Consider the following 13,613-nt stretch of genomic DNA (forward strand, 5'->3'; position numbering starts at 1 on the left):
TAACGCAAAAGTAGTGTAACACATTACAATACAGAGACAGTAATATTGTAATATAACTAATTACTCTCAGATGACAGTAACTAGTAATCCAAAATGGATTACATTTTTGAAGTAACTTGCCCAACAATGAAACACACACATTCCCGTTCTCTTAATACATCCATGCACATTTCAGGGATAGACGCTCATATTTTGAAGCCGCCAAGCCCCGCCAAGCCCCTATTGATGAGGGGCGCTTTATCATTGGTCCGCTGTTAACCAATCACAGCACTACCAACGAGTGACAGGCCTAAATAGGAAGTGAGTGCAGCTCATTTGTTTCGTTCGGATTCTTGTTCTCGGAGAGCGAGCGGAGGTTGTTTTGATCCAAACAAAACGAAAACCGAAGAGTTAAATTCATCAAATGGCTTGCTCTCCTTAAAGGAACCACTTTGAGGATGCCCGAATGAAGGTAAAATACGAATGTCATTCATTGATAATGTCATAATATCTTCTCGGAGTTGTGTTACGAGTAGACAGAGTATGAAGTTGGATACCTGATAATGCTGCATTCACGTGCTCCTCGGATGGTCCTGCATCTTTTCCCGAGTTGGAAAAGTCTTTCTTCTTCCGATTTCTGCGTGTTCATGAGCTTCAAGTCGTAATGTAGGGAAAAAAACAAACATGGATGCTTCGAACAAGACGTGTTGTATTTGACTGCATAGTTTAAACAACATGCTTCCTGTATTTAGCTCCAATTTGAAGCTTTATTAGTGATTTTTAAACCCCCGGGCTTGTTGCTGCACCAGTTACATTCCCTAAAACCACTTAAAATATTGCTTTAACGTTACCTGACTTGTCATCAGGTTACTGCTAAAAACTGCTAAAAACTTGTCTAATTAATCTAGCTTACTGTAGGTTAACGGCAAGTAACTTTTACAACCTGTAAACCCACGTTACAAATGACGTGAGCAAATGTTTGTTTTTGTTTTTCAAGCAATACGTGAATTGATAGTCTTACAAAGTGTTACCATTAAGCTATACTTTCGTCCTCAATGTTGCTGCGTAACATGACGCCAACTGGGCCAAAGTCGTGTGTAGAAAACAACTTTCGTTTCGAGTTGTTGGGCATTCAATCTTGAATTGTCCCAGTCGGCAAGTCGTTTTTCCATTTCTTTTCCTACACTACGTGAATGCAGCATAACCTGCAGTTGGATGACAGTTTGGTCCAAAACGTTTGTAAAACAGAGTTATATTTAATTCGTTATATCCCATATTTGTGTTTTTTAAAAGGTAACCTATTTATGTTTTTTACACGCTGTCACTGTCGTACACTAACGGGAGGGGGGAGAAGGAGAGAGTTGGAAAGAAAAGCCTCAGGAGCTCTTAAAGGTGCCCTGCCATACAAAACTGTTTTTACTTGTATTTTTTGAAATATGTTAGGTCCATATGTTTGTGTTATGTTGTGAATGTGAAAATGAACTGCTACCTCCTCTTTCAGCTCTACACACTGAACAGAAATAAGCAGAGAAATCGGACCAATCACAAAAGCTGGTCAGTCTGACATCATGCTGCCTGAGCTCATTACTATTCATTAGCTCGTCCAGTTGGGCTGGGTAAAGGATGCTGACAGCCAGGCTCTCATTGGCTAGCTGTTAGCCAATCAGATTCAAACGGCTTAGCTTGTTTTAATATTAATGAGAACTGGCGGAAATCGAGCTGAGTCTTTCTGCAGGCTTTCTATACCACGCTAGAATGGCTTGAAACAAGGTAACCAAGGTTACAGAGTCCATGGTAGACCTTCAGACATCACCACAAAGTCATGAAATGCGTGTGGCAGGGCACCTTTTAATAGCCAGCCTCCGGAAAGCGTACCGCCGATGGAGACATTTTGATGCTACAAAGCTATCTCCTCCCGTTAGCATCCCATTGACTCCCATTCATTTTGACGTCACTTTGACAGCGAATAACTTTACATCTGAAGCGTTTAAAGACTCTATTTGTCCATTGTTTATTTCTAAAGAAACACAACAATGTATAAAAGGCTCCATTACCTTGTACCTCACGCTTTTATAAAGCTAACGATTGGGTCACATAGAGGAATTATCGTATAGTACAGGAGAAGCTCGCAGGCAGTTTGGACTTAGGCTGTTTAAAGGGGAATTATACAGTTTTTTAGCTTAATTTACCTTAACTGAACAGTTTCGGAGTCATTGGAATGGTTATATGACTTTTTTCGAGTTGAATGGTGGTCGTCGCTCCTCCCTAGCGCCTGTGAGCGGAAAAACCACCCTTGCAACTTTCGTAGATGCGGGCGCCATCTTGGAAAAGAGCCATGGTCAGTCGAACGACTGGTCATGACTGTTTTCCCAAGATGGCGCCTGCTTGTATACATGAACAGTACTGTCTTTGTGAATTATCTTTTTAATAAACTGTCTGCACACTTACAAAGTTCTCAATGCTTGGGTTAACATGTAGGGACCCTCATTATGCTACTGTGGAAGTGTGGTGATATTTTGAGCCTTGTTAGTGGTGTAGAAATAGAGATTTACCCTCTGCCCCGAAAGCTAGCGTTAGCGGCTAACCAGTGGTCCGCACTAGCTTGTTTCAAGCTAGAGACACATTTGATTAGCATGAACACATGTCCCAGAGAACATGTGTTATTAACCCCTAGGTTCATTTTGCACCGGAATTGTCCTTTAACCCTGCTTTTTCAACCACTGATTACACTATAACTGCTCGTATTGTCTGTGAATTAGAGCCTGAACGATATTATCGGCCGGCCGATAATAGGCATTTTTCAAACTATTGGTATCTGCCTTTATAACGGCTGATAAATAAATATTTAAAAAATAAAATAAAAACCAACGAAACCCCCTTCAACCATGTTCTGAGTGTTGGTGTTGCATAGTTTGTCCACCAGAGGGCGCTCTACCACACACACACACACACACACACACACACACACACACACACACACACACACACACACAGCTCTACAACGTCCCTGTTGGCAACACTCCTTTAAGTTTCATATCTTAAGTTTGTATTTTTAAACATTTTATTCATCAGAACTTTAATATATTTTGTTGTTCTGTTGAGACAAATAAAACAAACAAGTTTATTTTTAAACTGCATTATCATATTATTATTATTATTATTATTATTATTATTATTATTATTTTAGTGAGGAAAAATAACTAATCTTAGGGAAATATGTTTATATTTTGTTATGCGTTTCTGGATCTTGAACTAAGAATGCTTTCAAAAATGGAAGTGTTTAATAGTTTATTTTCATCAATTAACAAAATGCAGTGAAGGAACAGAAGAGGAATCTAAATCAAATCAATATTTGGTGTGACCACCCTTTGCCTTCAAGACAGCATCAATTCTCCTAGGCCGCTTGGCCTTGTTTCTATGTCGGCAGTATGGCTTCTTGGCTGCAACTCTTCCATGAAGACCACTGCTGGACATCTTCTCCAGACAGTAGATGGGTGTACCTGGGTCCCACTGGCTTCTGCCAGTTCTGAGCTGATGGCACTGCTGGACATCTTCCACTTTTGAAGGGAAATATGCCCTGATGTGTTTTTCACCTGCTGCACTAAGTTTCTTGGCCGACCACCCCAATGTTCCCTGACTTGTTGCAAGTGTACCTATAAGAACTGATGCTGGTTTGAAGGCAAAGGGTAGTAACACTCAATATTGATGTGATTTAGATGTTTTTTTTTGGTTGCTCACTTTGCATTTTGTAAATTGATAAAAAATAAACAATCATTATTTATATTTTTGAAAGCATTCTTAGTTTACAGCATTTTTCCACACCTACCTAAGACTTTCACACAGTACTGTATATCGCCCGATTTTTATCAGATTTTTTAATCCCCAAATATGTGTATCGATATCGGCCTTAAAAACTCTTTATCGGTCGGGCTCTGCTGTGAATGTGTGACTGCTGGATCTACCATTGTGACATTTTAGAGCGGCCAAACGTGGGTGATAAAAGGCTCCCAGCTCTCCGCCCTTGCTGCAACTAAGTTGACATTTCTGAAATTCCTTTAGTCACAGGATGCAGTCACATGGTTTCCCTTTCTACTTACCGTCATGGAGAATTCTTGACTTTACTGTGGTTTAACAATAAAGCATCAGTTCCAGGGGAAATGTTGTTTAATGTTCCTTCTATGTCTCCGTAGGAGATAAGGAGCAGTTCCTCTGGTCTCGGTCGCCTTCAGTTGTTGTCATGAATCCCAACGCGTCCTCAGCTCGCAGCGAGGGCCAGTCCCCAACAGATGACCTGATGGACGACTGGCTCTTCCTCTCGTCTGATTCGGCCGAGCCTCAGGGCCCGGGAGTGAGCAGGCAGGACCTGGAGACGGAGGAGAGAGGCCAGCTCAAATCCAAGTTCCTCTCAGCATGGAACAGTGTCAAATATGGTCGGTTTCACAGTTCAGTTTGATTTTATTCAGTGTCTAATCGCAACAGGAGTTATCTCAGGACACTTTACAGAGTAGGTCAAGACCACGCTCTATAATTTACAAAGACCAAACAATTTTTGAACAATTGAATTGAACATACAGATTACACATATCTGTACATGTTGTCCATACAATGTTCATCTTACATAGCCATATTTATTCTGCTCTTATAAGGTAACTGCTAATACAGCACACATTTATGTTTAATTTATATTACTCTAATCCACCATCTGTAAACCAACAGTATACTACTGTCCACACTGCACTGCATTTCTTGTCCTGTCTATGCACCACCTGTCTAACCCGCTTTGCATTTTCTACTCTTTTTGCACTTCTGGTTGGACGCAAACTGCATTTCGTTGTACTTGTACTCTGCACAATTACAATAAAGCTGAATTTAATCTACTCTAATTTCCCACGAGCATGCATTTGGTGCGACCGTGGCGAGAAAAAAACCTCGCACAGACCCTGGCTATTGGCGGACGGCCATCTCCTGCTGCCGGTTGGGACACCGAGACACTGATGGGTTTATTTCTGACATAGTTTTTATATTGTAATTTCTCGCTAGTCTCGCATTGTCAGATTTGTCTCCTCAGCGCTGTGGAGGAAGGTCTGGCTACACCCCAGATGCATTCTGGGATAGGAGATTAAAAAAAAACATTCTTGCTTGTTTGCATTTCTTTAAACCAATCACAATCGTCTTGGGCGGCGCTAAGCAGGGACGGTGGCTCTGCTAAATAGTCTCAGGAAGGAACTTGTTCTGGTGGAACATTTGCTCCCCGCAAACAAAAACGCCACATCCATATTAAATGAAGTTAACTGTTGACACAATACAGTAACGTGAGCTATTTAAATGAGCTGATACATGGTTAAACCTCATTGGCTCTTACCAGTGTATCTCCATGTGTACTTGGTCCACAGCAATCCCACCAATCAGTCCCAAAACCTCCCTGTGTTCAGGCTTTATCCTGGAAGTGATCCAGACTATATTGTTACTGTGTAATGAGAACAGACCAGCTTCTTCTGTTTTGGTGTGTGAGTTGAAACGGTTTCTCTTTCCCCTTTGTTTCAGGCTTGTCCTTAAAGCAGAAATCCAAGTTCAGCAAGAGCTCTCCTGTGATCATGTTTGGACAATCCTACGAGCTCAAGGATCATGGTGAGGCCTTAAAAGGGTACTCTTCTGCATTTTTCAACCTGGACCCTATTTTCCCATGCACTGGTGTCTAAGTGACCAATGTTTCTGCCGCTGACAGACTCAGATTATTATTCTAAGTGTCTGACAACATTATGGGATGGATCCCTACAGAGAGACCTTTTTGTTAAAGAGTAAGATCCTTTTAGTTTAACATGAAACAGCCCCGAAATCCCCATCACCAAACTCCACCAGACTCCATGTAAATAATCAGGACTTTTAGCGTGTATAGAGCCAGCATATCTCCACCAGACTCCATGTAAATAATCAGGACTTTTACGTGTATAGAGCCAGCATATCTCCACCAGACTCCATGTAAATAATCAGGACTTTTAGCGTGTATAGAGCCAGCATATCTCCACCAGACTCCATGTAAATAATCAGGACTTTTAGCATGTATAGAGCCAGCATATCTCCACCAGACTCCATGTAAATAATCAGGACTTTTAGCGTGTATAGAGCCAGCATATCTCCACCAGACTCCATGTAAATAATCAGGACTTTTAGCGTGTATAGAGCCAGCATATCTCCACCAGACTCCATGTAAATAATCAGGACTTTTAGCGTGTATAGAGCCAGCATATCTCCACATGTAAATGGGTGAATTAAGGGTTTATTTCAACCAGACCAGATTTTAATTCACGCTCTGCCGTTGTTTCAGAGGAGAGAGAGCATTTCCGGCGCTCCTTTGCGTCTCTGCTGTGGTTGACGTACAGACGGGGTTTCCCTCAGCTGGCCGGCTGCTCTCTGACCAGCGACAGCGGCTGGGGTTGTGTTCTACGCACGGGGCAGACGCTGCTGGCCCGAGGCCTGCTCCTGCACCTGATGCCACCAGGTGAACACACAACACCGGCACACTGCTGTCTGATCGCCGAAGGCTTGTATCATGTGGACGCACCGACAGTGTTGTTGTCATTACTTAGAAGTCCTCGAGAGGGCGACAGAAACTACGCACTGTAGCGTTAATTCTTCCCAGATTGCACATTTCCCGTTAAATCCTGCTGTGGTCAATAAATTATGTATTGCACAATTGCACAATACCATAACAAAATAAAAATAGTGCACCAGTGCCCTACCAGATATTGCACATCCTACAACCATAACGGTGACTACCACAAATATTACCTATGCTTAAACTTAGCACATTCAAGCAGCACACACACACACAGACACACACACACACACACACAGACACACACACAGACACACACACAGACACACAGACGCAAAACTGCATTTGGGAGGACATCATTCTCATTTCTGGCTATAAATCAATGGAATACTCTTCCTACAGAGCTAATTTCATGCACTAACTTGCACTCATTTTCACGCTTGGCAAAGCATTGGTAGTTAACTAAGCAGACTTGCTCCCACCAGTAAATTGATTTGCTACATTACTGTGTGTTTTTGAGGTGGGATAGGGTGACAATAATGTCTGTAGATTTTTCTGACTTTATGTATCTGTATTGTATATGTTGTACTGTAAATACTTTGTATTTTATTGGGTCATCTACCTGTCCAGGGGCGACAGGTGGAAATTAGCAATTTGCTACAACCTGGCACAAGACATCTATTGTTTTTTGTGCACTGTCCTTGTTCAAATAAATAAATTACACACACCTACACCTACCTTATCTCTTATTATTCAGTAGTTTGATTGAAAGCAGCAGAAACGAGAATGTATCAGTATTGTATAATACTCATATTGCTTTATCTTTACATCCATTTTTAGGTTGGACTTGGTCTGCGAGCCACCATGACCACCACGCGTTCAAAGACGACATGGACCTGCCGCTGACTCGCCCCTCAGACAGCGCAGAGCGTGGAGCGGATGTAAAGGAAGGGCCCAAAAAAAGCGGTCGAAAACTGAGCCTGAGTCGAAAACTGAGCCTGGGTTCCCTCATGGACAGACCCATGGAGGCTACACACAGGAGGGTGGTGTCATGGTTTGCAGACCACCCCACAGCCCCTTTTGGGATACACCAGCTGGTGGAGTTGGGCAAAAGCTCGGGGAAGAAAGCCGGGGACTGGTACGGACCTTCCATGGCGGCGCACATCCTCCGGTGAGTCCCACAGTCGTGACGTGCCAACGCAATCATCCCAACCAACGTTCATCAAGATGTCACATCCTACGCTCCATTTATGTTTTGTTTCAGGAAAGCTGTGGCAGCATCGGCAGACCTTCCCAATCTAGTCGTGTATGTTGCACAGGATTGCACCAGTGAGTCATTTTCATTGGTCAGTTTTCTATCCTCTGAAGTGCGAAGCAAATGCAGCTGGGCTCAGAAACGCACCGCTTTCCCCACAGCTGTTCAAACAACGTCCGAGTGCTTTATGCTTATTTAGACATTCTTCAGTATTCCTGAGGAAAGCTGGCCTTTTACAGCACCTGTTATATCGTCTTTTATTTAGAGAGCTTGAAAGTAGAGAGCAATTTGTGAACCAAGGTCAGTAGGTGCACGCTAGGGCGTAGACACACACACACACACACACACACACACACACACACACACACACACACACACACACACACACACACACTTTTCAAAATATGAAAAACCTTGGAAAAAAAACCTTTTTTTTTTTTTGATGTTTTTTGAATCTTTTCTCTCTTCTCTGACTTTTTCACTTTTTCTTTTTTTTGCTTTTTCCAATGTTTTAAATTGTTAAATTTTTCTTCTACACATTTTCAGCGCTTATTTCTACATCCCATATTTTGTGATATAAAACAAAAATTAAAAACTGGTCAATTTGACCCAAAGTCAACACAATTATTCAATAAAGCAAGTAACACATCTTTTTCTTATACGTAGTTTAGTACTATTCTTTCTGGAAGAATGTATCATTACCATCAACTTAATTATTTTCTGAATTTTTTTTTTTTTATCATCATAGTCCCTAAACTTATGTTGAAAATGCAGGAAATGGGATTCAAATAGAAAACCTGTTTTTGGCAGAGGACTCCCACACCCCCTGTTTTGTGTTTCTACTCTCTATTGTTGTTGGTGTTCTTTTGAACTTACATTTAAATGAACTTTAATTAAAAAATTAATTGTGATGGGACACAGAAGTATTTAAAAGAATATTTGACCCATGTGGACATGTCTTTGTGTGTCTCTTCTCTTCCTTCCTATGTGTCCAGTCTACTTGGAAGATGTGAAGGGGCTGTGTGAGGGGCCCCACCCTCAGTCCTGGAAGTCTGTCATCATCCTGGTTCCCGTGCGACTCGGAGGACGAGATCTCAATCCCTCCTACGTCACTTGTGTCAAAGTAAACCACATGTAATGCAGTCACTCCAGTGTGTACATGTTGTAAGAACAGAGCGTGACAACCCATCCCTCCTTCTCTCCCATAGAAACTCTTGACATTACAATGCTGCATTGGAATCATTGGGGGCAAACCGAAGCACTCCCTGTTCTTCGTCGGCTTCCAGGGTACGTGCAGGACCGTGTACGTCACAATCATTGTGCGCAGCTGTTTGATGCCAGCCCTTTCACTTTGTCTTTTTTTTTTTTTCTCCCTCTGGCCCTGCTGTGCTCTAAAAGATGACCATCTGCTGTACTTGGACCCTCACTACTGTCGGCCAGCAGTGGATACAACAAAGGAGAACTTTCCCTTGGAGGTATGAGGATGGACTTTTTCTCTTCTGCTTTCTGGATTTGTTTGGTCCTGGGACAGCTGTGCTCAGTCACATAAACCGGTGGTGTCTAGAGCTTTACATGACTGGTTTCACACAAAGAACTAGAGCTGCAAAGATGAATCGATTAGTTGTCAACTATTAAGTAATTGCCAACTATTTTGATAATCCGTTTGAGTAATTCATTAAGATAGAAATGTAAAAATGATCTAATTCCAGCTTCTTAACCCCCTCTGTTGTCCTCTATGACAAAACAACATTGAAAAAAGTAACAAATGTTGGGAAAAGCTACAAAAATGCTGGAAAAAGTGACCAAAAAAAACATTAAAAACATCGCCAAAGGTGACAAAAACATTGAATAAAGCGACACAAAACTTGTTAAAAAATTGACAAAAACATATTTTAAAAAATGGCCAAGAAATTTTGAATATAATCGACACTAACGTCAAAGTGTAGAAAAAGAACGACATAATGTTGAAATTTCGACCCAGAAAAACACAAAGTTGCACAGTGGACAGGAAGACAACACAAGGGTTAAAAATGAATATCTTTTGAGTTGTGGACAACACAAGACCTAAAGAAAATTCAATTGTAACTCAGATTTTTTTTATTTGTATTAATTGAGCTACTATACAATCTTTCCATGTTTTCCCCACCTACTGCAGAAGTACCTTCTGGGAATCCCTGATATATAAATCCAGGGAAGGGTTCAGTTGAAGGGCTACTGGACTCTGGAGACAGATTCAGTTCAGAACTGAAGACGTCTCTCAGATCTTAACCCTCCTGTTGTCCTTGGGTAAAATTTGACCCATTTTCAAAAGGTTTCTATATTACATCTTTTGGCTATATAACCACATGTGGGGGCGACCTCTAGCTCACCCAGTGAGAGCGTTCGCCCCATGTTGGCTGAGTCCTGCAGCGGCGCAGGGTTCGATTCCGACCTGCTGCCCTTTGCTGCGTGTCATCCCACATCTCAAGAAATCAAAAAACAAAACAAAAAAAAGGTGGGTTTCTTTCAACCTAATTGTCCAAAAACACTACAACGCTCTTCACAAGTAAAATAAATGATCAGTTCACTAATTACCTTGAATTTGGGTGTTTTATTCAATTTTATAGCATTTGAAGAAAAAAAACTGATAAAAGAACATTGGAAAAAAATGCTACATTTTTGGGAAAAAGCTTCAAAAACCTGGCGTAAGAAAAAACTTCCAAAAAAAGCACAGAAACCAACCGCAAAGGTGACAAAAAAACTTGGACAAAAAAGTGACAATTGTGGAAAAAAAAAATATTGACCCAAAAAAACTAAAAGTTGCTCGGTCAACAGGAAGACAACACAAGGGTTAACCTTTTAACCAAGTCTCGTTGCCTTTAGGTTTGACCCTTCCCTGGATAACTATGACCTGGCTGGTGACTAAAAACCTCACAGACACTGATATAAACTCCAGTATAAATGTTGATCCATAACATCCACATCAGACCTTGTAGGAATATATTTTCCCTGAATCTAAGGAGACCTTCTTTTTTTTTTCTTCTGCTTGCAGTCGTTTCACTGTAAGTATCCCAGGAAAATGGCTTTCTCTCGCATGGACCCCAGCTGTACTATAGGATTCTATGCTAAAGGCCAGAAGGACTTTGAGTCACTGTGCACAGTTGTTGAGGAGGTATGTGATTGGGTTATTTTGGGTCTCCGTTCATGGAACACTTGCCTTGTTAAACATGCTGCTGTGTAGCTTTGGTTTGTTTCCAAAGATCTGTCTGAATTTATTTTGTACTTGCACAGTGCCCGTTCACAACGTGCCCGATTCCTCGGGTCTCCTGTATTGCTGCTTGTAGCTTTCTCCAGAACCATTGTACCCCAAAATGAGTTACAGAAGGCCCTCAAAGAACTTAATATTCAACCCTGTAGCCGACTACTGAATTAATGTGTACTTCTAAAGCGTGATTTGTGCTTCGGAGTAAAATCGACGCCGTGGCTGCGTACGGAGGCACGTGGAGATACCGACCCTACGCCGTAGCCTGACGTGCACCTCTCGAAAAATGTAACTGCGCATTTCGGCGACGCACGTCACTCGGCCGCGGCTTGGTAGCGTTGCATTTGCCCCCGTATCATTTCCTGGTTCTCCTTTTCCAGTAAAACTGTTAGTCCCCATTGATTCAAAATAAAATGTCCCTCTTATCTGTGAAATAAACGTGTGACCAGTTTCATCTCTACCCCTCAACGAATCGGAATCGAGAATCGATAAGAACCAGAATCAAAAGGAAGAATCTGAATTCTCGCTATCAAAACGATGCCCAACCCTAGCCTAGAAATCTAGACCGCCCTAGCGGCAGCAAATGTAATCTGCAGCCAAGGTCAGTCTAGCAACTCTCCGTTGGCTTGCGAGCTGGAAAAACCAAACTCTAGCTCCGCTACCTTCTTCGTTGCTCTGGTTGGTTGTAGCGCTATCCTATTACGTGCAGAGAGAATTTGAAAGACAACCGTTGATCCCGCCCCTCGGATTGAGCCCAGCCAATGGTGAACTCCCAGACCCAACATCTGGATGTGGGTCTGGTTTGTCAGGCTAGCCCAACCATAATAAATAAATAAATAAATAAATAAATAAATAAATAAATATATTGTTTTTTAGTTGTGTGTTTTTTTTTTTTTTTTTTTTAGAGAGGGTTCAAAGCTGATGTCCATTTACCAAATTATGAATCAAATGTTATCTGTAGAACTGGTCGAGTGATTGTTCTGTCTCTTTCTCCGACAGGCTCTGTCCACATCGGCGGAGATGTACCCCATGTTTATATTCGCCAAAGGAAAAAGTCAGGAGGAGGAAGAGGAGGAGGAGGAGCGAACCAACGCAGCCGCCAACAACATGGCCTACATCCAGAGGAAGACGCAGCGGAGAAGAGTCGACACTTGCAGCAGCATGGATGAGTTTGTTCTGTTATGAACAGAAGACCATCTGATCTGCAGTCTGCAGGGATTCATCTTAAAGGACAATTCTGGTGCACAACGAACCTAGGGGTTAATAACAGATGTGTACCCAGTCGACCGTTCTCTGGGACATGTTTTCATGCTAATCGAATGTGTTTGTAGCTTGAAACAAGCTAGCGCAGACCGCTGATTAGCTTACAACGCTAGTATTCAGGGCACAGGGAAAGTAAAAATAAATCTCTATTTCTACACCACTAACAAGGCTCAAAATATCACCACACTTTCACGGTAGCATAATGAGGGTCCCTACATGTAAACTGAAGTAGGGCTGCTCCCTCTTAGTCGTTTTGGTCTTAGTCAACTTAGATTTCTTTAGTAGATTAGTCACGTTTTATGCTTTTTTTATTTATTTTTTTATTTTTTATTTTTTTTTCATGCACATCTTTGGTAAACACAAGAATTAAAGTGGTGCTTTTGCATGACTCTTTGGGGAGAAACTCAGATTTACAGATCTGTCAGTTAAATCAACTAATCGATTAGTCGATACAATCGAATGAGTGTTAGTCCACTAAGAATTTCTTCACTCGAGCACAGCCCTACACCCTACACAGTTTATTAAAAACATAGTTTATAAAGACCGTAGCGTTCACTTATACAGGCGGACTTTTTACTTTCCCTGTGCCCTGAATACTAGCGTTGTAAGCTAATCAGTGGTCCGCACCAGCTTGTTTTAAGCTACAAACCCATTCCGTTAGCATGAAAACAGATGCCAGAGAACAGTCGACTGGGTACACACTGGGTGTTATTAACCCCTGGGTTCATTTTGCGCCTGAATTGTCCTTTAAAGAAACACTAGAGAACTTTTCCTCTTCGGCCCCCCCTACAGGTTGGAAGCGGAATTGTCCATTGTAGTTTCTTATGTCTCACTGGAACTACAGATCCGCTACCCGACCTGGCAAACTTGCCGATAGAGGGCCGCGAAGCGAATGCAGCAGTGCCGTTCACCCTGTTGGGAGTTGATGAGTTGCTGAAATGATTTTGGAAACGTTATTTTAAGGTACACAATAATCTTTGGTGTTGCTTTAACTACTGAGTGCAAAAACAAACCGCGTCCACGAGGAAGAAAGACCTCAAGGGGAAACTGAAGCGGCCAGTTATTGTTCATGACACTACGATATTTTTTAATTGCTATTTTGTTCTCATCTGTATTTGTATTTATTGTTTTTAAGAGAAGAACGTTTATCGGTCAATTGAAGGTCTTAAAGACTTTTTTTCTATTTTGCCATCTCAGCCCAAATATACGAGGTCATGCTCATTTTAATTTTTTTACTTTATCTATTCAAGATAATCTAAAAAGAATAGTAACAAGAAACGTTACTAGGAGATGCTCAATCTCCCGCTGTTTGATGTCAT

The 13,613-nt window shown here is 41.6% G+C and overlaps 1 protein-coding gene across 1 annotated transcript; it reads left to right on the forward strand.

Annotated features, from left to right (window-relative positions):
* The first annotated feature begins 298 nt into the window (after positions 1-298).
* On the forward strand, positions 299-12,353 carry LOC120573829 (cysteine protease ATG4D-like). The gene is made up of 11 exons (XM_039823688.1): positions 299-451; positions 4,170-4,409; positions 5,524-5,607; positions 6,305-6,478; positions 7,376-7,706; positions 7,800-7,864; positions 8,786-8,913; positions 8,999-9,077; positions 9,189-9,265; positions 10,822-10,941; positions 12,031-12,353. Exons 2-11 carry the CDS (start codon positions 4,217-4,219, stop codon positions 12,214-12,216), a joined length of 1,437 nt encoding a protein of 478 aa, XP_039679622.1. The 5' UTR covers positions 299-451; positions 4,170-4,216; the 3' UTR covers positions 12,217-12,353.
* The last annotated feature ends 1,260 nt before the right edge of the window (positions 12,354-13,613 follow it).

Source organism: Perca fluviatilis, chromosome 15, assembly GCF_010015445.1.
Source record: "Perca fluviatilis chromosome 15, GENO_Pfluv_1.0, whole genome shotgun sequence".
Lineage (NCBI taxonomy): Eukaryota > Metazoa > Chordata > Actinopteri > Perciformes > Percidae > Perca > Perca fluviatilis.